Below are 24,926 nucleotides of genomic sequence, written 5' to 3'. Positions count from 1 at the left end.
GGTGCTTTCCCCACTTTTTTTTGGAAGTGGGGTTACTTCTGTCACCTCTGTCCGCTTGCTTAATTGCAGCCATCTTGATCAAACGGCCCCCAGCCCCCTCTCCCTCCGCAGCTCTGGCTATTCACTAATTGAAATGCCTAATGAGGTCCCAGGGGTCTCCTGCAGAGATGGAGCTAATTAGGGGCTCCGCCATGAACCCGGCGAGCAGCAGCAAATGAAACGAAGGTTTCCTCGAACCTGCTTTTTTGCGAGGGGCCGGGGGGAGGGCGCACCAGATGTCCTGTTTCCCTGCTCCGCACCGGGGTAAGGCTGGCGCTCCGCAGACTCCAGGCTCCTGCCAAAGCAGCTGGTGCAGAGGCAGTGGCTACACTTAATACATTTTAATTAGCATCATTAAATTCTTCCATTTGCTAATTGTTTCTCCTTTTGATCCTTTATCCTGACCAGATTAGCCCTCGGGGGAAAGGGACAGGATGGGGGATGCAGACACTCCTGACAAGGTGAGGACTTTATTATCTCCGAGTGCGGGGTTGTCACCAGACCTCGGGACACCATGCTAAAATGCCCTGGATGGTGCTAAATTAAAGGCCAGATTTGTGTGTCCAGCCTGTTCTTGGCTGTTGTGGCTATTCTCGGAAAGAGTCATCCCCAAAAAAGCGACATCCCACAAGGATTTATGAGAAGAGACAGTACCAGACTAGGAAACTAACCAAAACCTTGCTTAAGTTTGAATGTAAAGGAGTTGTTTTTCAGGCAATAAAGGACCAGCAGCTGCCATTACATTGGGAAGCAGCTGGGTGGGACCAAAAGAGAATTCCTCCTTCTGCTTTGTAGCAGGCACAGATAATAATCCTCAATCCTCCTTCTTTTCCTCCTACTAGTCTACATCCGCGTAATCATGCTGAAGCCAGAAGCAACTTCCTTTTTGTCCACAATGATGGCAGCTTCCCGTTCCTCGGGCTGCGCGGAGAGGGTGCAGCCACACGGAGGTTAGGTAAGGTCGCTGGTCCTGTTTATCACGTTTTAGCCAAGAAAACTGTTGAAGGAAAATGAGCCTGGTGTGAGCCACCAGGCGCTGAGCTGATGTCAGCCTCGTACTTGGTATTTTGGGCAGAATTCTGTTCCCAGATGCATTGTTGTAAATCCAGAGGAACTTGGCCTCTGTTCAGTTACTCTTGACTTCCAGGGGTGTGAGTGAAAGCTGAACTGGCTGGGCATGAGAAATAGCCTCGCTTGTCTGTTTTAAATCTCAGTAAAAGCTTTGGGCCAACTGTTCTTCTGTCTCCTTAGAAAGGCAGGCATGGGCAGAACCGAGCTGCTAGGATTATTGGAATGTATTGAATTGAATAGAGGATTGGAAAAAAAAAAAAAAAAAAGAAGAAAAATCAGCCACATAATCCATCATGCTCTGAGGCCAAGTCAGGATTATTCCCCAAAGTATTATCGCTGTGCGGGACTCATTTGGTTTGCATGTTAAATGACATCGTGATATTTTTCTGTGTTTTAGCGTTACATGGACCGACTGGAGCAGCTAACAAATTCGTGATGTTATTGTGATTCCTTCTGGAGCCATGTGAGACTTTGCTTCTTGTCTTTCAGCACTCAGTGCTGCAGGATGCCGTGTTACGGATGAGACAGCTCCGGTGACGCCAAGCAATAGTGGGAAGCACACATGGTCTGGAGTGGTTAAGCACCAAGGAAGTTCATCCTGGGCAGAGATGAAAGCAAATCCATTGATCTAAAAGGAAAGAAGTGAGATGATGGGGAGGAAAGATTGGCATTGTTAGTAAGAAACCAAATTACAGAGACCTGATGGCATAATTCATGCATCTGGAAAACTGGTATCAAAAGTCTAGCTGGTTTGGGAAGGACAGGCAGGGAAAAAGCTGGAGATGATAAAACTTTTTGCAAAATGATGTAACCCTGTGCCGACATCCCTAAACAGAGGGAGACGGACCTGTGCAAGGTCACTGCGTAGCAGTATATAAACACGAGGAAAACCCAGGAACTCCGAAAAGCCATGGCTCAGCAGATATATGCTGGAAAAGGAATACAGCAGGAGGCAAACCCTCTGAGAAAGTCTTGGACAGCAGGTGGGGACAACTTTTGGACACAGCAGGTGACGTACAGCTGCAAGACAACCACAGATGACATCAAACAGCTCAGGGACACCCAGTGCCACAGCCACCTTGACTTGCTACAGTAGGTTCGCAGTTCATGGACCTGAGGACATCAAATCCACCTAAGGAGCTCAACTACGGGCTCCAGACCCCTGCAGCTGCTCAGACGATGGTAGAAGGTTGATAGGTGGATTTGGGGATCTTTCTACATTTTGGGTTTATCTGCATCAAGTACAGGTCAGTTTCTATTCTAGGCAGTAGAGAAGGAGGTTGGAGATAGGTAGGATTAGCAGTAACACATGATGAAATCCTTATGTTTGTTGTGCTGAACAGGCTGGAGGATCATCCTCAGTTTTGGGCAGTACCCTTCAAGGTGTGGAGCGCCTGGAGAAAGCCCAGAAGAGAGCAAGAACACAACCTACAGGAAAATATGGACATTCAGTCCGGAGAAGGGAGACATAACAGTCTTCAACAGGTAAATTATCTACAGAGGAAAAGAATAAATAGTCTTCGGTGCCCACGGAGAGCAAAAAGCTGATTTTCTGCTGCTAGTGGGAAGACGTGTAGTTGAACAGGACATGTCTAGCCTGTCCGAAAAGAAAAATAAAAGGTTATCATCAGAGCCATTGGACTGGCCACACTCCCCTGATGTGGCTGTCGTCCTCAGGAGCACTTTTGGGAAGCAGTCCTGAACCAAAGGAAGGGAAATTAGCCCCAATTTCTCGCCAGTCACCACCCTGCACGGACTGTTTCCTCCCCCATAAGACGGGGGCAGCCACAGGGCCAGGCCACCATCCAAACTGGGTCGAATTCGGGGGCGGGCGGAGAGGACCCGGCCCTCAAAGCGTGTCTCAATACCCTGTTTTGGGTCGCTGCTCACAAAGTCCCAGCACTGTTTTGCCAACGCCTGGAAACAGACCCCAAAATGGCAGGTTTTATCTCAAAATGCTGCTTTTACCCCAAAGATGGAGCAGTTTCGCTGAGGCAGCCGTGCCCGCAGCACGGCCGGCGCTGCGACCCACGCCTGGCACACGCCGTGGACAGTTAAGCCCCGCCCTCAATTTGCATAAGCACCACCCATTTTGACAGACCATTCGCCTATTCCCCCTAGCCCCACCCCGAATCTCCACAAGCCCCGCCCCGATTACCACAGGCCCCGCCTCTACCCTCCCTAAGCCCGCCTCCGCCTCGCAACAAGCCCCGCCTCAGCGTCTTGCAAGCCCCGCCCCCGGCTCGCCCCAAGACCTGCCCCAATCCCCTCAGCTCCGCCCTCTTCCGCTTAAACCCCGCCCCAGCGGCCTCAAGCCCCGCCCCAATCCCCTCAGCCCCGCCCCTTCCCTTGTCTCACACCCCGTCCAAGCCCGCGCGCGGCCGTTCTCGCTCCCGCCCTCCTTCTCGCGAGATCTCGTCCCGGAAGTAGCACCTGTCCTAGCGGAAGAAGCGGGCGGGCCGGCCGGTCGGTGGCGGGGAGCGCCGTTACTCTCGGGCCGCCATGCTGCTGCGGCGGCTGCTCCTGCTGCTCTTAGCGCTCTGCGCCGCCGCCCGGGCCGAAGGTGAGAGGCCGGCGGAGGGCGGCTAGGGCGGCCCTGGGGTGCCCGGGGCGGGGGAAGGCGGTGAAGAGGGGTCTGTAGCCGGGGAAGCCATGGCGGGGGTTGCTGGGCGAAACCGGCGGGGAGGGCCGCGGCCCGGGGCGGGGGGTCGCTGAGGGGGAGCGGTTAGGCTGGGGGCTCGGCAGTGCCGGGGAACGGGAGTAGCGAAGCCGGGGCAGCGCTCGCCCTCGGGCCGGGGCTGGTTTGGGGGGGCTCTTCTGCTGCTGGGCCCCTCCTGCGTGTGGTGGGAGTCCCGGGGGGGGCTCCCTCGGGGGCAGCCTGCCGCCGGGCTTCTTCCCCTCACCTGTCTCCCTTGCGGGGGAGTTTCCTTCCGCTTTTGGCAGCGGTGGGGCCACGTTGGCCGGGGAGGTGTCTCAGCCAGCCAGGCATGCTGCTTACACCGACCGCAGGGGTGGGTGGTGACTGTGCGCTCTGTGTGTTTGCTGACAGCCGAGGAGCAGAAGGCAGACCAAAGAGAGTCCAGCAAAACGGCGGCAGACACTGGGAGATCCCTCCAGCTTGGAGCACGTAATGGCCAGGAAACCCAGGGGGATGAGCACCTGGATGAGTCCAGAAGGAACAGAGAGACGCGCTCTGGATCAGTTTCACCCAGCGAGGGAAGCTCCACAACAAACACAAATAACAGAGAGATGACAAATAAGGAGCAGAAAGACATGGATAAGCCTGGCCACAATAGCAGCCCGGAGAAGCAGACCAATGGCCAAGACAGCAACGCAATAACCACCAACAAAAAAGGCAACAGCACTGGTAGCCAGGCCAACAGCCAGCCTAGCAACCCCAGTAACGGGGCTGGCAGCAACCAAGAGCAGGGCAACAACCAGGAGCAGGGCAACAACCCAGGCAGCAACAGTGGGAAGCAGGGCAACGACCAGGACAGCAACAAGAAGAATGACGACAACAACCAGGACAGCAGCGACAAGAACCATGGTGACAACAAGGACAGCGATAACAAGGACCAGGTCAAAAACCAGGACAGCAACAAGAAGAATGGGGAGAACAACGGGGACAGCAACAAGAAGAACGGGGAGAACAACGGGGACAGCAACACGAACAGGGAGAACAACGGGGACAGCAACAACCAGAACAGGGACAACAATGGGGACAGCAGCGACAAGAACCAGGGTGACAACCAGGGCAGTGATAACAAGGACCAGGGTGACAACCGGGACAGCAACAACAAGAACGAAGGCAACAACCAGGACAGCAGCAAGAAGAATGAGGACAGTAACAACAAGAATGGGGAGAAGAATGAGGACAGCAAGAAGAATGGGGAGAACAACGGGGACAGCAACAACAAGAATGGGGAAAACAACAGGGACAGCAACAACAAGAACGAGGACAACAACCGGGACAGCAATAATAAGGACCAGGATCACAACCAGAACAGCAACAACCAGGACCAGGGCAGCGACACAAACCAGACCAACGACCAGGACACCAAAACCAGGAACCAGGAAAGCAACATCGAGAACCAGAACAACAACAAGAACCAGGGCAGCAATGGCAATAACCAGGTTGACAACCAGCCTAATCAAATGGGCTCACAGAGAGATGAAAATGCATTACTACAGTCAACTTCCTCCGCTACTGAGGGCAACAGCTTTTCAGACAATGAAGAAGGCACCAGAGAGGAAGAGGATGAGGCTAAAAAAGGCAGCAATGCCTCCTCCTTTAATAAGGAGAGAGAGAAGAGCGTTCCTTCTCCCCCCAGGGACCAGTCAGAGAGCAGCCACTTCTTCGCCTACCTGGTGACCACGGCTATTATTGTTGCTGCCTTATACATTGCGTATCACAACAAACGCAAGGTGAGTGGCTGTGCTCCTTACCCAGGTTCTCGACGTCTCCCCTGTGGTTTAGGAGCTTCCTTTCTTCTTGCTGCAGATTGGGTCCTGCTTGGTTGAAGACCTTTCCCCGCACCCTGACTTTTGCTTCTCAGCAATATCTCACCCTTGCTGCATGGTGTGGGTTTGATTAATATTAATTTGAGCCTTGGTCTCAGCAGCTTTGGGAGGAGCAGAGAGGGTATTGTAACTAGGAAAGGGGTCAGATCTCTGGAAATCGGATAGCTTCTTCTCTGGTGGTTATTTTCATCTGACAGAAGTGAAAAGGAAAAGGTGTGAAGTTACCCTGTATTTTGTTCGATCGCAGTGAGTTTTCTATAGCAGGTTGCAGAAGACTTGTTCTTAAATAGTCTTGCATGGGAGGATGTAACTCAAATGCTCTTTTGCTGTTTTTTTTGTTTCTCCTGCAAAGCTATTTTTGAAGTAGGAGAAAGAGAACAAATTCTTATTGTTTTCTGCATGTAAGGCAAACCTCATTATCACTTGCTTTCAATCTTAGCTGGGTTTAAATATTGGCATTTATTTGAGTGCTTTTTCAAATGAAGTGTGGTCATTAGAAGGAGTTAAGTGAAGCTGGTCTTTGGCCCATTAGAAAGTGCCTGCGTTTGAAGTGAGAAAGAGCTTATTTGCTTACTACTGTCCCACTCACCTTGTCCCAACTTCTTTCTCCAAAGATCATTGCTTTTGCTCTGGAAGGGAAAAGGTCGAAAAGTGGTCGACGGCCCAAATCTGGCGATTATCAGAGACTGGATCAAAAGGTAAGATCTACCTGAAACGGGTGCTGCCTCACCCCGGGAGCCGGGCAGGCTGAGAGAAGGGGCTGCAGTGCCTGGTGTATGCTGTAAATGCGATATATTGGCCTTTCACATTAGAAACGGTCACAAAGCCCCTACTTGGTTGGTATGGAAAGCAGATTTTTTTTGGTGTTTTGTTTTTTTTTTTTTTTGTTTGTTTTAGCAAAAAACCCTCTCTCAGTCTGGAAGTAGGGTTTTGGCAGAAAGTGGAAGCAATAATGTTGAGAAATGATGGCAGAGCTAACATGGGGCAGAATTTTGTGCGTCTCAAGGTCAGGTGTGCTTAAGAATAGTTTGTCACTGACTCAAATGACTTTTTCAAAGTTTTTAGCGGGAGAAGGGTAGGACATGGGGAGAAGTCGTCGTCTTCTTCTCCTTGAAACTTTTTTTCACCTGCTGTCCTTGAATTCAGAAGTGTCTGTAGTTATTTTCTGCAGTGGGAAGAGGAGGAAGAAAATTTTAAAAAGTCACCCGAAGCTGAAACTTAGTCTTTCAGAAGGTTGTCAGCATTTGGGGGATCGGTGACGATCCATTTCCAAATGACATTAGAGATTTTGCATATAAACTCAAGGCAGTGTCATCCGGCTTGCTTTTGGCTCTGCAGAGGCACTGTGTGCTGTTGGGAGTGGAAGCTCAGTTCTCTCCCTTCCTGAATTGCAGCCATGTCTGGCTGGGGAAGCTGTCTGAGTGCCACGGAGACAATTTGCCTGCTTGAGCTTCCCTATTTAGTCTCACCTATATTTTGGGAATTTGTTTCCCTTGCCAAGAATTTCCTGACTTGTCCCTGAGGCACAGTAAAGCAGCCAGGCAGTTAGAAAGAGCTTGGGTTTTATTTGAAAGCACATCAGAGATGCTCAGCCTGCTCAAACCCTGATGCTTTGTCAGAGTAGAAAAGCAATGCTGAGCTTTCAAATTTTTTAAACCTTTCTTTGTGCCTTTCCAGATCTAGATTCCTCCTCGGATATTCAGCAGAATAATGACAGCTGGCAATGAAAATGCAGGAACACTGGGACACCCACCGACTCCCCTGCTGTAACGCTCTGAGTTGTAGTTGTGCTGCCGTGTTCAGATTTCAGACAACAGGAAGAAGGGGAAATGGTTTTAGTTTTGCACCTGCACCTTGGTAACGTTAAACCTCTCACTTCCTCGAAACATGTTTCTCCTTTCCCAGCTGCCTGAAGATGAACTCGTTTTCCGCTTGGGCATCTGGCTTCTAGCCTGTGGCCCAGGAAAAAACAGTCCCCAGCACTTGACAGAACTTTTGTGTCCAAATGAAATGGAGTTCGCCATCTACTGTACTGACGTCACCTCTTGGGAGGGGAAAAAAAAAATCTGCCTGCAAAATGAGCCATGTGACTCTTCCCCTTCCAGAGTCATAGAGCTGCCTTTGTAACCAGCACAGTCTTGCTTGAGACACAGACGTTCTCCTCTTCTGTCCATTGTATTTGGATGCTAAAGTTCGAAGCGTGACTGATTGCACTAGTTTGGAAATGATCTGCCAAGGACTCTGATTTGGTTTGATTTTTTTTTCTCTCTGTGATGAAGACAATGTTAGAGTTTATCATCTAGATTCTCTCTTTCATGCACATCTTTGGAAATGCTGGAGTAGTCTTTGGCCCTTGGGTTGTAGCTTAAATTTCCTCGCGCATGTCTTATGCTCCAAGCGGGTCTTTTCCCTCCCAATCCCCAGAGTTCAGATGTTTGCACTAAAGGTGACAGTTGCAGTTTGATGCTGTGAAGGAGGGCAGATTAGGCTTAGAAAGCTTCGTGCCAAATTGCTGCAGTGTAGTTGTAGCAGACTTTGCCTTGGAAGATTGCTTTCCTCCCCCTTGTAAAGTGTAGTTATGTGGTAATGTAAAATGTATGGTAAACCTGAAGGGTTTGTGATGAATGAAACTTGCAGTCCTTCAAACCTCTTCCTCAAAAACGCAGTATTGAGGCCCTGGAGTATTCCGCTCCACGGAATAGAGCCTCCATTGGTTGTAGAGCTCGCCACGACTGAGCACTCAGCGTTGGCTCTTGCTGGAGAAGTGCTGCTTTCTTGCCCAGTTGAGAGGCAACAGGGCTGCTCGTCCCCTCGGTTGCACAAGCCTTGGCAGCGCTGCGCCTGCCGAGCGCCTCTTGCCTTGGGAAACCGTTGTAGCCCACAGCGCGGGCGCCGTCTTTTTCTGCCTGTGAGTCACCACAGGGCGTCTTCTCCCCGAGGTCACCTCCTGAGCAGGTGACTGACTTATAAAAGGGCTTATTGTATCACCGGCACAACCTCTTCCTGCTCTTCCATGGCTCTGCTGGCCCTGGCTTTGAGAAGTTTTGTGTGGTTGAGTGTACACATTACCGGCTGCTTGTCACTGAGCTGGTCACTTCGATATTACTGTGGAGCACTTAAACTAGGGCCTGGGACATACTGGTTATATTTAAGGCTGCAAAATGTGTTGATTCACAAGTTATAGCTGTGAGGTTGTTTTTATTTTTGTAGTTCTACTCCAAAGATGTTTGTTTGAGATGGGACGTTTCTCAAGAGGGCATGAAGTGCCTGCCTGGCTCATGCTTTTGTTTTTTCCAATATGGGCAAAAAAAAATTGGTATGAGGCATCTAGAGCTCTTCACACGGGTACCCATCTTACACCCAAAGCTCATGGCAGCTGCACGTGAGTCGCCCTCTCTGTGCACTTGCTGACTGACTGCACAGGAAGAATCCCGGTGGGGTTAACTTCCCTCCAGCCGGCTGCGAAAGCGACTCAGGGGATGAGGCCGGCCTTTTTCCGGCCTTCCCGAGGTTGTGAACAATTGGTAATCTGCCCTGTGGTTGCTAAAGATAGTCACGTTTGACAAGGGCAAAGACATTTCCTTGTCTGGACATGAAAGCTACAGCTGTATTTTTCTTTTCCTAGCGGTTCATTCCCCACGTAAGAGGGGAGAAGGGGCTTGACCGTCTGCTAAAAGAAAAATCCTCTTTCTTTTTTTTCTTTTTGCTGGCTGTTAGCAAGCACAAAGAGTGGGAGAAAGTCCCGCTTGGCTTTAAATAGCTTTCAAGGTTTCCGTAGTAAACTTTTCTGATGCTAAAAGTACTTGCAGAAGCTATTTTGGTGAACAGGAGTGTGAGGTGGAGGGAAGAAAAAGGAAAACAAGTCTGGGAACATAACCCTTCGGGGAAATGTGCCTTCTGAAAAGGGTGGGAACTCCTACAACAAGACTCCACTGTTTCAGAGATCCCATAGGATAAGTCTGAGGCTCACTGTTGTGTGGTTGATTTATGGACAGGATGCGGGGTGGGAGGGGGTGCCTTTTGTCTAATGACAGCGGGGGAAAAAAAACATTCCAACATGTGAAATACCATATGCTTCTGAGCTGCTCATTCCTGAATTTTTAGAGTGTGCGCACTGTTTTCCTGCTTTGTCCTATTTTTTTTTAGTTGAAAAATAATTTACAAAGGGTTTTTTTCACCATCTGCTTGCTTTTCTATCCTGTGAGCTTTTTCAAATGTCTTTCAGTCCTCTGTCATTCCAAGTTGTGTTGGAAATCCCACCCCCGTTACCAGCAGTTAGCTATTAACAGCAAGCTGAAGGGAGTGAGTTCTTTGGAGAGCAGGACCGTCATACCTCAAACATCAGGCTGGACTGAGCATGGGCTCGTTCATCAGGTTAATGAGGACATACATCAGGTCTCCGTGGGAACTGTTGGTTTGCTTGGTGCCTGGTGTGGCTTTGGCAAAACAGAAATGCCCGGTGCCTGGGAAGTGCAGGTTTTGGGGAGAGGCAGAGCTCACACCAGGCTAAATCGAGGGGACTCCCCCCTAAATCTCCTCCTGCCCAGCAGTTCCCGAGGGCGGCGTGTTTCTGGCAACAGTCGCTGTAATTGTCCAAGCTGTGTGAAACCTCTGGGAATGAGTCCCAGTTTGTTGATTTTTATGGTATTTAAATTTATGCAATGTGTTTCAAATGGGTCAAGGTGCGTGTAACCTTTTCCCTTTGGACAAAATGTGTTTCTTGAACGGATGGTATCTGTCGGTACATAGATTTTTTTGCCAAATGTTACTACTTTTAGGCCAGCTGCCTTGCCGGTTTGATTCAGCAAATGTTTTTTTTTCTGCTGCAGTGAAATGCAACTTGCTTTGAAGGATCAGAATTTTTATATTTCTTTGTACTTTTTTTTCTGTGTGGTGAAATCAATAAATGGATTTAAAAATAAAAGCATTGAGTTTTCACTTTTTTTTTTTTTGTGTTCTTTGTATGGTCTGCTTTGAAACCTGATGACAACAGTGCACATTAGTTCCTCTTTCTGCCAGAAAAAAAAAATTGTTTTAACAAAAACGACACTTTGAGCTGAGTGGTTTGTGTTCAAAGCTTTGTGTGCTTGATTTGCACATGCAGACTTGGCCCTTGTGTGACGAACTATCCCTGCAGCCGGAAGGAGCCGAGACAGGTTTCACCTGAGAGCGGATTTGAAAGGTTTCCAGTCTGCTTCACGATCACCCTGTACCGGCAACCCCGTTCCTCTTGACCAGCTCAGTCCCTCGTACGTGTGGGAGTGAGCAGGTTATTTAGGACCTGACCTTAAGATAGAGTTTAAACTGCTTTTAACAGCTCAGCTGTGGATCTCTCCTGTTGTATTTCTTCTTTCAACCACAGGGAGGCTCTGAGGAGGATGCAGCCCGGATCCCAGCACAGCCTGCCTCTCCTGAGCAGTAGAGACTGGAAAAGAGCGAGCCCAGTGGTGCCCCTTCTGATCCCCCACGGCGAGAGCAGCCTGCGTGGGATGCTGCTGCCCGACCAGCTGTGGAAGGGGGAAGAGAAGGTGCCGTGATCAACAGCAGATGATGAGGGTGCTTCTGGGTAGCATCTGCTGCTTCCTGCAGTAAATGGAAGAAACTTTCTCCTTTTCCCCACTTTTTCCCTAAAAGGAGAAAATCCACCCTCCTGCACTCTCCTCCAACTTGGCTGGACACCAGCTCCCTGGCAGTGAGTGCAAAGGATGGGCTAGGAAAAAGGGAGGGCCACTTGTTTTCCTGTTGACAGCATTGCTGAGAGCTTGGGGGGAGGAAAAATGGTGGAAGTGGGGGATTAAAATGAAAATTCACCATTCATCTGCACGTGGGGTTGTCAGATTGAGCGCCCATCCAGGTCTTCCTAGGAGGAGATCAGAGTGCCTCTCTGCTGTGTGTCTTTGGGGTGATTTCCTGAAGAAACAAGAATTACTGAATTGTGCTCCAGGAGCTCTTTGAACCCCTTGCCCACTTCCACCCTGATTTGAGAGTGCTGTAGAGGTCTCAAAGCTATTTTATTCCTACAGGTAGAGATAATGTAGCAGGGAAGGAACAATAATGCAGGTTGCTCAAAGGGAGAGAGGCAGCAGCGTGAGCATCCCATCATGTGTGCCAGGATGCAGTGAATGCTGGGCATGGGTTGTGTTGGGGTGGCTGTGCCGCACACCTACCTGTGAGTCAAAGTCCAGGCGTGGAAAAAATGCTAAATGAAACCAAAATTATCTGCCCGGCTGGGTTGGGCTCTGCTTGCTGGAGCTGAATTGCTCAGGGCTATGCTGAGAAATACCAATAGGGCCAGGGTTTATCGGAGAGGCCGTTAGGGTGGAGGCAGTGGAGGTTTAATGCATGAACTTAATGCATGAGCACAGGGCGAAACTCAGCACGCTTTGATGGAGATCTTTGTCCCTTTAACCCCTTCCTCCCTTGTGTGGCTGGCTGAGGTCTGGTCCCCTGTCTCACACACCAGGGATGTCCCTGCATTCTGCACAGGAGCCCTTCGGGGTTTTTTATTGATGTGGCTTTTATGCTTATTCTTGGTACCAAAGAGACAATGGGAGGGGAGCATCTTGACCAAATACATGAGGTCCATGAGGTGTCCCAGCCCATCCATCCCCTCCACTCATATCCTGGCTGGAGCTTTTCCCCTCTCCCCTTCCTCACCTAAGAAGGAAGGTCACAAAGACCCAGTTATCTGTTGTGAGCTCCAAGAGCTACCTTAAGCAAATGCTCCCAGATCTGCTCCCTGACTTCCGCTCCAGGTCCCAAGTTAACCCACCAACCTGCAAATCCTGCTAGCTATCCTACTTTTTTTTTTTTTAAAAAGCTTTGAATTCTTGAACAGCCTTATGAATAAACAGCTTGAATATGAGGTGATCTTTGCAGCAGGGCAGCAGTATTTTCATTATGGGTAGGGCACCAAGTAAACACAGCAGCTTTGCCTCTCTAAGACAGAAGTCCATGGCCTGTGAAAGTTTGTTTAGATTAAAAGAAACCCAAATGGGTGAGATTGCATTTGCAAGGTTGGAGCTCTTTCGTGTAAGAAAATTGGGGAGAAGGAGGTTTATGTCCCCCTCCAGAGCTGTGGGTAGCCGTGGTGTGGGGCTGCTGCCATAGGGTGTTTGGGTGTCACTGCACCGTCATGTGCTTAAATCAGATGCTTCTGCTCTGCAGAAGCTCCAGCTGCACTTGGCTTGTTAAAACCTCCCCCTGGTAGCTCCGGCACATCCTGGCTTAAGCCAGTCGCCTTTCCAGAGGGGTTTTCTTGGTTTCTTTCTTTGTCTTTTTTTCTTCATGCATGGCAGGGGACTTCTTGCAGCCCAGCTGCTGCTCTTCACCCCTTGGGCTTTTCTGAAGAGCTGGCAACTCTCAAACACCGTCTGCCTCCTCTGCGATGGGTGCCGAGAAGGGGAAGACCTCCTGCAGCAGGTTGGTGACGAAGCAGGGCATCTCCTTGCATCCCTCGTAGGTGCCCCTGGCCTGGCAGCGAAAGGCCACCTCCCAGTTAATGCGGGTCATGAGGCGGTTGAGGGCCAGGTGACGTTCCTCTCCCTCCAGGACTTTGAGCAGGGCCTGGAGGAACATGGATCCAAAGACATTGAGGAAGGCCACGTAGCCTGCAGAGTGTAAAGGAAGGAAAGCAACGTTGGCTGTGCTGTGGCCCTGTGATGGCAACGTTTCCAAAAGGAAACTTTTTCGGACGGTGTTGGTGCGTCGGGGGCTTTCCCTTACCTGGGCTGCACGCGAACATCGCAACAGTTTGGGGAGGGAGGGAGAGGTAGTCTGAGAAGCAGTCTGGCTCGCAGTCTGGCTTGGGCTCTCCGCTGTCACATTCCACAACCACCCCCTGGTCGAATTCTGCCCCCCGGCAAGCCTGCGGGCAGAACAGCTGTCATGAGCTTCCCCCTGCTTTGCTCTCTCCCTGTTGTCTGTGTCCAGGGCAAGCCTAAAGCTCCTGGGGTCTTTAGGGGCTCCCTGTGGGCCTGTAGCCCCCTCCCCAGGTCAAGCCTACAACCCATCCCATGGTGCAGAGCCCCTCCTAGCTCCCGTTCCCCAAGTCCTACAGCCCCACATCGTTCCTCTCCCATCTCCATACCCTTCCCATCTCATCCGTCTGCCATCCTCTTCCCATCCATTGCAGCTCAGCTTTTCCAGGCCTCTCTTGCAATGAGCCTAGAGATAGGGCTCCCTCCTCTCTTCCCCATGCATTTCTCGTGAACCTGGTTCCCCTTCTCTTTGCATTTACCCCTCCCCTCCATGGAAAATGCGGTGCTGCATGTGCGAACCCAGAAATACACCTGGAAACACAAGAGTCCACTGGGAAGGTGCTGGCAGAGATTCCCCTTGGGTCTCACCATGCCGGCAGCCCAGTTCGTGCACAGTCCTCTATTCTATGTGATGGTTTGGTCTTTCTTGCAGGGATGGAGTACTGGGCTGGTGTTGGGAAGGCACTGGAGAGGGACTAGAGCTCTGAGGGTATGTTTCACACCTACCTGGAGCCACCTCTGCTGTGACATGTTGGTTGGGACCAGACCAAATGCCAGCGGTGGACATCTCCCAGCATTAGGGAGAGGGGAGCATGCCCTCACCTCTCCCCGTGCAAACTCCCTGCCAAATGCCAGCAGTAAATCCTTGCTCAGGATGTGGCCCGCAGAGATGCCTGCAAGCAAACGGGCTGCAACACCCTGGCACTGAACAGCCCAGAGAGGTGGATGGAGGCCACCGGGAGCCATGGGGACCCAAAAGCCATGGTAAAGCTGAGAGGAAGCACTCCTTCTCTTCCAGCCTAGGTTCTGGGCACCCTCAGCCCTACAGTGTTTGCTCTACGAGGACGGCGTTCGTCAGCAGGAGCACAGCTTTCGCCTTCTGATCGAGGTACCCGGACCAGTCTCTGGGTTTGTTGGCTTGCCTGGAGGATGCCCCCGGCTGTCACTGCTTCCTGAACAGCAGCCAAGCCCCTCACCAGAAGAAAACGAATGCTGTGAGTGATTTATACTTGCTTTCAGGTGAAAAGATTTCTGTGTATTTGCATAATGTTTGCAGAGCTCACGCTATCTGCTGGTATCCATCCAGTTGCTGAATTATTTGTTTGTTCAGTGATCTAATCCTCCCTGTCAGATCAGTGTTAGAGCGTACTTCCAGGGCTCCTTTCCTGCAAGGGCATGTTCACACTCCTCTCTGCTTTGCTGCTTGGGAACCAGATGTGGGCTTTATTTTTTTCCCTACCACATCACCAGTTCACAGCTGGGCTTCTCCCAGCCCTACCCCGGGACTTCGCTGTGCCCAAATGTCACAGTGATGGGATCTGAAGGCAGTTTTTACTGATTCATCTATATCCTGATGGTGTCTGGGAGGAATATTTGATCCCAGCAATGTCGTATATCATGGTGAACAATTTGGTTTCAGCACAGGCAGTCCAGAGGGTGCAAATCACTGAGAGAAATGCTCCTGTCTGGAGACACTGGGGAAAGGCCAAGGCTGTTTATCAAAGAAGGGCCACATGTATGGGTGATGACAGGCTGTGAGAGCAGCGTCTGCAGTGAGCAAAGAAACCTCAAAATCAGTGAAAGCATGAAAAAAGAGGTCTGGAGGGTTGTGGTAGGAAGCTGGGGAGCGACGAAAGGATCAAGCTCTCACATGGGCGTAGCAAAATCCACAATTAAAACAGACATACCGGCAGCAACCTCAAGCCTCATGCTTGTGCCAGTCTAATTCTGCACAAACTTAGCAAAAAAGGGATCAGATTATCATCCAGTAGCTGTGTTACCTGGATAAAGAAGATTTTGGGTATTTTGCTGAGTGCCAGGCACTTCTCTGAGGATAAAATCTGGAAAATCCTGGTCAGTTTAACCGGCTCTGAGTCGCAACCGAATATGACCCCTTCCTTTCCATGGCTGGAGATGACACTCACAAAGTACTCCCCGTGCTCGCAGCAGCATTCTGCAATGACATGGCCAAAGCGATGCCTTCGAGCATCGACTCAGGGTGTCGTGGAGGTTACTTAGACCGAGAGGTGGGATATGAGAGACGGCTGGGCTTGGGGTAAGATGAGGAGGGGGTTTAGGGGCTGGCAGGGGGACGCATACCTTGCTGGTAAAGGTCTTCTATCTCCTTGGCTGTCTTGTTATGCATCAGTTTCACCTTGTAGTTGAGCCGTGAGAGTACATTGGAAAGCTTTTCCGCTTCCCTCTTGGCTCCTCTCCGGGTCCCAAACACCACATCACCATTGCTGCTGCAGAAATCGGTGTTGACGATGACAAGAGCCCGGCTTTGCCTTGGCTGGGACATGCTGGGATGTCCCCTCGGAAGGGTAGGTGGTCTCCAAACCCCCACCACGCCAGCAGGGACCTCAGGCTTGTGTAGCAGTGAGCCCCGAGTCCTCCTTCAGGAAGTCCAGGAGAGCATATCCTGCTCCGCTGGCTGACTCAATGCTGGCGCGGCTGATTTTCAAGGGCAAGGCAGGAGCAATGCCCTGTCACCTGCGAGATGGCACCGGGCATGAGTCACGGGGGGAGAAGGGCCATAGTTCGCCCCTGGGTTCGGCGGGCATCACCGGCTGCAAGAGGGCTGGGCTGGCACCGTCCAGCCTGGAGCATGTGGGGCATATGTTAGGAGGAAAAAAAAAAAAGAGGATTTTGTTGTTGTTTTTTTTTTTTCTCCAAAGGAATGGTGGGGGAGGTTGGATGGGGGATGGGATGGGAACGCCTGCATTGCGGGAAGCACCAGGAACAACAAGGCGATCCCTCCCTGCCTTTCTCACCCTGTCTCTGAGTCCTGGTTTCCCCCAAAAGCCAGGCAATTCCTGCTTCCCATCGCTAACCCCAGGGAAAACGGCCTCTTCCAGCTTCCCCCACGAGCTCCTCGCAGGGCTTTTCGGACAGTGTTGCCTAACCCTGCCCACTCCCAGCGAGGCAGTAGGCACTTGCCAGCTGGTTTTACCTGCTTGGAGTACCCATTTATGGCACTTCTGCAATTATTCCTCCCCAAAAGCAGGTCTGTGCTGGTGCAGGAATAGACCCCAGCAACCTGCTCACAAGGATGAATCTCAGCTGCATCCTTTCTCTCCTTCCCTTCCCAAACTTGCTGACCTGGAGTCTTGAAAAGCAGCCCTCTCACGTCACCCTAACCCCAGGCCTGCTGATCCCACATCACAAGGTGCGAATCACAAGATGCTTGTTATTATTTTATTTCTTTCTGGTCTTGTGCTTCCCTTCCCATTCGGAGAGGGCTTTGATCGTCTTCCCAAGCTTTTCCCACCAGACAGAAAGGCTATGCTTTTTTTAATGCTAAAGGAGTGGGTGTTTGCACCGTCGCACGTCTCTGAGCGATGGGGGGTAAAGCAGCACCAAAATATCAGCAGCATTGCAGGGCTGAGGGGCTGCATCATGGTCCTGCTACTCTGCTGCAACAAGGTATGACTTTGAAAGCACTGTACAGCTAGCAAGCACCGTTGCTTTTAAAGAGCTTTAAATCTGGCTTAAATCCCTTCACACCTGGCCTTGGCCTGCCAGAAGGACCCACTTGCTCCACCAACCCATTGAGCCAGGAGCTGGCACCTTCCTGAAGGACCACGTCTGTGAGCCTCACCTGGGCACCTTCATTAAAACACAGCGATGCGGCTTGTGTTGGTGTGATTTTTTTTCCCCTTGCTGAAATGCAGACGGTGCCCGTCCAGCAGCTTGCAGGGGTTTACCAAACCTGCCTGCTGCTGCCCGGACAAGCCCATGCACGGCCCCGTCTTGGGGAGGTGCTGCTTCCTCTGCCTCCGCAACCCCCAGGGCTGCCGAGCCCCACATGGAGCTTAATGAGGCCAGTGAAGCTTCAGGAGCCCAACTCGATGCCAAAGCTGCTGTCTGAAAGGGGGAAAGCATCCCCATGGGGCTTGCTCCCCTTGACCCAGCAGGTCTGGGGGTTGCAGGTGAAGGTTGATGCTCTTCCGATGGTCCAGGCAGCTCTTGGACACTGGGGGGGATCAAGTGACCATGGGTGTTGTTAGTAGAAGCTGTTGTGTTTTGCCTTCTGGTGCAGCCTGGTTTTTGGGGTTGCCTTGACTTCTCTCCTGGCCACTGCTGCACACGGCAGCTCTTGGAGCACCTCTCCCCTATGCTGGGAGGAGAGTTTTGCCCCCAAAAGGGCGGCCAGGGATCAGCACTGGCTTTTACTTGCTAGTGGTGGATGTTGTGGTGGAAGGAGGTGAGCTCTAGGTGGGTAAGGTCCAAGGCACGCTGGCTGGAAATGGGAATGGCGTCTTCCTGGGCTGTAATCCTTTGGCTTTGTGTTAGAGAAGGATGTGCTACAGGTGATTTACAGAAGAAAATAAGGGGGTGATCCGGTGAGCTGGGGTAAAGGGAGGTCCTGGCTGGTGGGACAGCAGGCACTAGTCCTTCTTCTTAGCATCGTTAGCCTGCGTGCGCTTTTTCAGCCGTGCCACGTCGACATAGATGTTGCGCTTGAGGACAGCGCTGGCGCAGATGAAGGCTCCTTGCAGGGCTCCCATGAAGCCACCCAGGCACAAATCCTGCCCTGGAAGAGAGTGGAAGACAGTGATGGCAGTGGCTGTGGTGGGTACCTGTGGGCAGCCTGCGCTCTCTGTTCCCAACTGACCCTCAATGCTGCTGGACACCACCATCCATCATCTGCCCTCCCCACCCTCCAGCTTCCCACATGCCATCCCTTGGGTGGGATGAAACCCCTCCATTCGACCCCTTCCTTCTCCCCAGCAGGGACAGGGTCTCATGCTGCCCAGTTAAAATAAATCAGCGCTGGGCAAGGAGACAACATCCAGGAGCTGGAGGAGGCACAGCCTTTTCCTCCTCCTGTTGGGACCATGCAGCTCCACTTAGACATGCTCCAGCGGCTCTTGCATTGCCCTATGGCATGGCAGCATCTTGTCCCCTTATTTCATTGAAGGATTGAAGGTTTTCTCCCCCTGTATCCTGCTTCCCCAGAGATGTCCTAATCTGAAAGCGTGGTGTCTGGGTGGAGGCCATGGTACCTGTCAGGTAGAGGTTGGGGACAGCTGTCTGTGCCCTCACGGTAGCAATGGCTTCAGCTTGCAGGCGGGCGATGGTGTGGTCAATGCCGTAGATCTCGCCCTTGGGGCTGGCAATGTAGTGCTGGTTGGTGAGGGGCGTCCCTCCAGAGATGTACTCGATCTGGGGGGGGACAAGGGGACAACATGGTCTGCCTGGGGTAGGTGTGATGGTGTGGGGTGTCACACTGTGCTCCAGAAAGCTGTTTTCGTGGGGTACAGGCTGGGATGGGTTTCCTTGCAGACCCTTGAATGGTGGTTCTGGCCAAGTTTGGTCCCAGGATGGTCCTGGAGGATCATCATACCCCCAGCTTGCACCATGTGTGGTCAGGAGGCAGCAGCGATGGGTTGGTGCTGGACCTTATGTCCAGCAGACCCGGACCCTGCTCCTGTGTTTGCAGGATGGGCCGGGGTAGATGGGACCCAGGAGAGGAACTGGAGGACCTGCAAACCCCAGGTTTCCTCACCCTGTCCTCGATGCGAGGGTAGAGCTTGAAGACAACCTGCATGATGGTGTCCACAAAGGTCTTCTTCAACTCCTCGTAATCATCTCCCCGTTTTTTGACCTGCTCATCCTTCCACTCCTCAAACCACTCATATTTGGTGAAGGTCACGATGGCCAGCGTGGATTTACCTGCAGCAGGACAAGGTCGGGGCAGTTGTCCCTCTGACCACCCTCATGCCACCATTTCCTTGCCCCAAACCCAACCCTCCCCATGCAAACCCAGGGTCTCTGTGGTCCCATATCCTTCATCCAGTTATCTTGAAGACCACTTTCCATAAGCAACCTGCTCAGCAGCTTTGATCATGGCTATTTTAAGAGAAACTCCTCATTTGCAGTCATCAAACAAACCAAACCCCAGCAAGAGTTTTCAAGCTGCTCACAAGTGTTCATGGTTGGGCTTCAGCCTTTACCTGGGTGCCTTGTTTCCCAGGTGGGGTCCTTGGCCGATGGGCAGGTGACAAATATGACAGGGATGTTCTTGGCAGCTGCTTCTCTGGAAGAAGCCAGGTAGCGATTCATTCTGCGGAGAGATGCGAGGGTTTGGGTGGGTTTTGCTGAAAACCTTTCCCTAAATACTTGTTATGGCCAAATCCCCGTGCAGCAAGGATCTGCCAAGAGCATTTTCTGAGTCACCACCCCATCTCCTTACGCTTAATGAAGCACGTCTGAGGTGAAGCCCAACCTACATTTCATCCAGGTCATTTCCTGGGTACATGAAGTAGTTGGTGGGCTCCAGCCCCAGCTCTTCTCTCGAGCCATTAAGACCTACGAAGACGGTGAAACCCCCTTCGCCATGTGTTGCCATGCGAAGCTGAGACTGGATCTCTGTGATACAGAGGGAAGAAGAGGAAAATTAGTATTTTCTGGGATCCTCAGCTACAGAGAAGTGGTTTCTCCTAGAAGAAGCCCTCCTCATATCTACATTGCTTGCATGTTAGCTTATAAAACTGGTTTATCTCAAAACATCCCGGGTGTGCTCAAGGGGTGGGACTGCAACTCCTGCAAACTCTAAGGAAGGCAGTGGCACTGCGATTTGCTATAGGGGATGGTTTAGGGTACCCTTGGCTTGAGCTTTTGCTGGATTTAATGACCTTCTCAGATTCAAATGCGCTCCTGCTCTGCAAACATTGAATGGTTGTAGACCAGGACCATAGCATTGCCCAGAAAGCTTCCACCCAACCATGCCCACTTTCACCCAGCTGTGCCTTCTTCTACCCAACCATGCCCCTTCCCACCCAGCCATGCCCACTTCCACCCAGCCATGCCTCTTCCAAAGCAGCAAGTAGATTTTGTGGCAGCACTAAACCCAGCTTTACATGGACTTTTCACCAACTTTCACAAGTTCTGGGGCGCTATGCTGTGGTTTTTTGAGAAACTGAGCAGCAAGCCAGGGCTTTACTAACTATGGCTAGTTTTGGCAAACTAATTTAGGCTTGATTAAAAACGCTGCAAAGAAACATGTGGCCAGTGATGGTTTTGAATGCTGCGACACCAGCCATGGGGTTTTGCTGATTTCTAAGAAATAAAGAAGCCAGTTTCTGAAGTTGCTCAGAGGGGGATTAATGCCATAACCCCAATGAAACCCAACGCTGCCATTTTACCAGGCAAAGCCCGCGCCTCCGCCGGCAGGAGCCGTTCGTAGGTGTTGAAGATCCCAGCATCCGAAATTATAACAGGAGCAAAGATGTTCACCAAATCTTGGCCTTTTTTGACGCTCACACCTGGAAGGGAAAGGTGAGGTGGGGAGGAACGGCTCGGTTAAAAAGCAACACCATGGCGGGGAGAAGCCACGTGTGCCCCATCCTGTCCCAGCACTCACCGCAGGCTTTGCCCTGGGCGTCCAGCAGGATCGTCTGCACTGGTGCCTTTCCGAACACATTTCCTCCAGCTTTCCGGATAACGGGAATGATGTGGAAGGCAATTTCCCCAGCCCCCCCTTTGGGGTACCACGCGCCATGGAGGAAGTGGTTCACCAGGATGCTGTGCATGGAGAAGCTGGCCTTCGAGGGGACCACGCCTGAAAAAAGGGGCAGCTTAAGATGGGTTTGTGGTGAATCGTGGTTTTGTGGCTTATCCTGAAGTTTTTAGGATGAGGAACGCCTTGCCCTTGGCTGGACATGATGCTCTAAGAAAGGATGGAATGAGAAACGATGGGTCATCAGTACCTGGAGGAGCAGGGAGGGCATCAGACGTGGGAGGCACGTGGCTCTTTTGCAACTGGGAGCCACGAGCAAACCCCCATGGCAGATGGGAGGAAGGGAAGGGGAAGGCTCAGGGTGAAAGCGTTATGGTGAGGCCAGGGTGGTGCGTGCCAGCGCAAGGTCAAGGGTGGGTAGATGTTCCTTTGTGTAACAGGAGCAATGCTGCCATGCTGTGAAGCTGAAGGATGCGGAGGGAAAGAGATGAAAGCTAGCAATGGGGACAACCAGCTGCTGGCTTGGGGACAAGGATGCTGGCAGAGCATCCATGCACGTAGCATCCCTCACCCACAAACCGCACAGCCATCACCCTTATAAAAGCAAAGAAAAAAGGGTTTTCTTGCTTTTTTTTTTGTTCCTAAAGGGTTTACCTTCATCTCCACAGCACCCTGAAGCCTCCTGGCTACCTACCGTAGGTGGGGAAGATGTAGCTGAAGACAGCCCTGAGCTCGCGGTTGGTGGTGAGACCATCCACCACCTCCTTCAGGCTGCGTGATGCCAGCCGGCAGAAGGGGCTGAGCCGTGGCAGCAGCCCCGAGCGGCACAGCAGCATGGCCAGCACCCGGGGGATCATTTTCAAGACACCCACCAGCATGGTCCCTCTGCCGACGCTCTGCAGGAGGGGAGGATGTTGCTGAGCATCTGCCGCCAGGGGGGCTGCGGACAACCCCAGGGTGGGCTGGAAAGATGCTCAAAAGCATCTTTTTCCCCTTAAATTTATTGCTTGGCCAGCAGAGAGGCGACAGCATCTCTTAAGAGCCGCATCCCGGCAAGGTGAATGCTTCCTCCCCCAAGAAGCTCCCCTGCAGTGCAGGCGCTCAGCCTTTGCGGTGGTTTTGAAGCATAATTAATGTTAATTTAGCACTGTTTTGATAACAATTGCAATCACCCCACCGGCTGGGAGGTCCCAGAGCATCATCCCATGGTGTTCGGGGAGGGGGTGTGTGTCAGGTCTCATGGGGGTCCCAGCACATCCCGTGGGACCACAAGCATCCACGGGGAGTGGAGTTACAACTCCGGGTGCAACGCCGGGTTTTTGAGGCAGAAAAGGGAGATTTTTTATGTGTTTCCCAATGCTTTTGGAGCCGGGTGGGGGTGGATTTTGAAAGCCACTATTCTCTGCAGTTGCCCAATATCTGGGTGTCGGGGGGGAGTGGAAATTTCCCCTCCTCGCTTGACCCCTGCAGAGAGGGACCAGAGCCAAAAAAATCCCCCCATCCCCTCCCTGCAGTGAAGCCAAAGCACCCTCTACCTTCACCAGCCGCTCAAACTCATCAATAGCAGCCCCCTCCCCAGGAAACTGCTCCTTCAGGCCTTGGAAATATTCCTCCTTCCCCGAATAGATGCGATATGTCCTGCCGCTGCCAGGCTCCCCCAAAACCACGGTGTCGTAGACGGCCGGCAGCTGAGCCCACTCCAGCTGCCCCTCCGTCAGCTGGTCCACCATGAAACGGGTGATGGAGCCCTCCTGCATCTGCCCCACATAGTGGATACCTGGAAGATGTATTTTTGGTTTATTTTGGGTTTTTTTTTCCTTTTTTTTTTTACATCCCATCACATACCCCTGGCATGCACAGGACCCTCCTCTTATTTCTCCACCCCCACCCCAGCAGCTCTGTACAGAGGGGAAAGGGAAAAGCTGGGAAACACCCGCCTTCCACTTTAGGTCAAAGGGAAAACAAAGCGCTCGCTGTTGTGTTTTTAAGCAGCTTTTAGGAATTTTGTTAAACATTGATATTTTTCCTTTCTGTATTGCCGTAAATAATTAATCCCATGCAGTTCAAGGGATGTACAGAGCTGGACTTTGTCTTGCTGCAAGGAGTTTGCCAAGGGAGATGTGTACGGGAAATTCTATAGGGGCTGAGCTGGATACCGGGAATTTTATAGGGTTTTGGTGTTACAGCGACCGGGCGTGACCAGCAGCACCTCATCCGTCAGCAGGAGGATATTAGGGCAAGGGAAGGTGTGTGATACCACGTCGCTCAGGCAGAAGAAGCGCTTGTATAACGCGGGGTGGGTGCTGGGGATGCCCGCTCTGGGTTCCCACGGGTGTTTTGGGTGCAATTCCCACCACGGTCATCCCCCCCCTCTCCCCAGTGCCCCCACCCTGTGGCTGAGCCCCCCACCACCACCTTTGAGCCAGAGGTGAATCTGGGACCCCAAATGCCGGCGGGGGCCGTACCGGTGTCAAACTCGAAGCCCTTCTCGCTGAAGGTGTGGCAGCAGCCCCCCAGCTTCCCGTGCTGCTCCAGCACCAGCACCCGCTTGCCCGCCTTCGCCAGCAGCGCGGCAGCTGCCAGGCCCCCGATGCCGCTGCCTACCACGATGGCATCGAGCCTCTCGGGGACTTTATCTGCTGAGAAAACTGGGGGGGGGGGGGGGGGGTGTGGCATCCTCAGCGGTGGGATGTGGCACCCCCCCGAGTGGGTGCACAGTGCCCGGCGGGTGACCCCGAAACCTTGCTGGGGGGCGATGCCACCCCTGGGGGGGTGATGCCACCCTGGGGGGTGATGCCACTGTGGGGGGGGTCACGCTGCCCCAGGGGGTGATGCCATGCTGGGGGGGTGATGCCAACCCGGGGGGCGATGCCACGCCGGAGGAAGATGCTGTGCTGGGGGGTGATGCCGCTTTGGGGGGGTCATGCTGCCCCAGGGGGTGATGCCATGATGCTGGGGGGGGTGATGCCAACCCGGGGGGGTGATGCCGCACCGGGTGCAGATGCCACTGTGGGGGGGTCACGCTGCCCCAGGGGGTGATGCCGTGCTGGGGGGAAGATGCCACCCACCGCAGCGGGTGATGCTGTGCCAGTGGGTGATGCCACCCTGGGGGGTTCATGCCGCCCCGGAGGGTGATGCCGCCTCGGCGGAGCTCCGGGACGGGGCGGGGGGTCCCGCGGAGGGGGGGAGCCCCGTACCTGTCTTGACGACCGTCCTGCGGGCAGCCTTGTCCGTGACGAGCGGGGCGGGCGGGCGGCGGGTATCGGCGGCGAAGGGGCTGGGGCCGCCTCCCGCCCCCCACGGGAACCGGGCGAGGAGGAGGAGGAGGAGGAGGAGGGCGACGAAGAGCAGCGCGTACAGCCACATGGCGCTGCGCCCGTCTGCCGCCGCGGCCCCGAAGGCAGCCCCGCTCCGCCCCGCCGGGAACGGGCGGGCGGCACCGGAACGGCCCGGGGCGGGCGGGGGGGGCGGGCTGGGAGCTGGCACCGGGCACTGGGAGCTGGCACCGGGCACCGGGAGCTGGAACTGGGCCCTGGGAGATGGCACTGGGCACTGGGGGATGGCACTGGGAGCTGGGAGCTGGCACCGGACACTGGGAGCCAGTACCGGGCACTGGGAGATGGAGCCGGGAGCTGGGAGCTGGTACTGGGAGATGGCACCGGGCACTGGGGGATGGCACTGGGAGCTGGGAGCTGGCACCGGACACTGGGAGCCAGTACCGGGCACTGGGAGATGGAGCCGGGAGCTGGGAGCTGGTACTGGGAGATGGCACCGGGCACTGGGGGATGGCACTGGGAGCTGGGAGCTGGCACCGGACACTGGGAGCCAGTACCGAGCGCTGAGAGCTGGCA

General features: G+C 52.9%; 2 protein-coding genes and 1 pseudogene across 2 annotated transcripts; 1 reads left to right on the top strand and 2 right to left on the bottom strand.

The window, feature by feature from the left end:
* Positions 1-3,525: 3,525 nt before the first annotated feature.
* TGOLN2 (trans-golgi network protein 2) lies at positions 3,526-10,585 on the top strand. The gene is made up of 4 exons (XM_075043750.1): positions 3,526-3,673; positions 4,160-5,535; positions 6,246-6,329; positions 7,309-10,585. Exons 1-4 carry the CDS (start codon positions 3,613-3,615, stop codon positions 7,312-7,314), a joined length of 1,527 nt encoding a protein of 508 aa, XP_074899851.1. The 5' UTR covers positions 3,526-3,612; the 3' UTR covers positions 7,315-10,585.
* Positions 10,586-12,935: 2,350 nt separating this feature from the next.
* LOC142037668 (caspase-3-like) lies at positions 12,936-16,029 on the bottom strand (annotated as a pseudogene).
* Positions 16,030-16,799: 770 nt separating this feature from the next.
* Positions 16,800-24,570, bottom strand: RETSAT (retinol saturase). The gene is made up of 11 exons (XM_075042148.1): positions 24,273-24,570; positions 23,541-23,723; positions 22,611-22,852; positions 21,770-21,971; positions 20,980-21,177; positions 20,762-20,881; positions 19,847-19,985; positions 19,571-19,680; positions 19,123-19,289; positions 18,620-18,779; positions 16,800-18,147 (listed from the first exon to the last, which is right to left on the bottom strand). The coding sequence occupies exons 1-11, from the start codon at positions 24,439-24,441 to the stop codon at positions 18,002-18,004; spliced, it is 1,836 nt and encodes a 611-aa protein (XP_074898249.1). The 5' UTR covers positions 24,442-24,570; the 3' UTR covers positions 16,800-18,001.
* Between the last annotated feature and the right edge of the window lie 356 nt (positions 24,571-24,926).

This window comes from Buteo buteo, chromosome 12 (assembly GCF_964188355.1).
Source record: "Buteo buteo chromosome 12, bButBut1.hap1.1, whole genome shotgun sequence".
Lineage (NCBI taxonomy): Eukaryota > Metazoa > Chordata > Aves > Accipitriformes > Accipitridae > Buteo > Buteo buteo.
The sequence above is the reverse complement of the archived record's forward strand: the minus strand, read 5'-3'. Positions and strand labels throughout refer to the sequence as shown.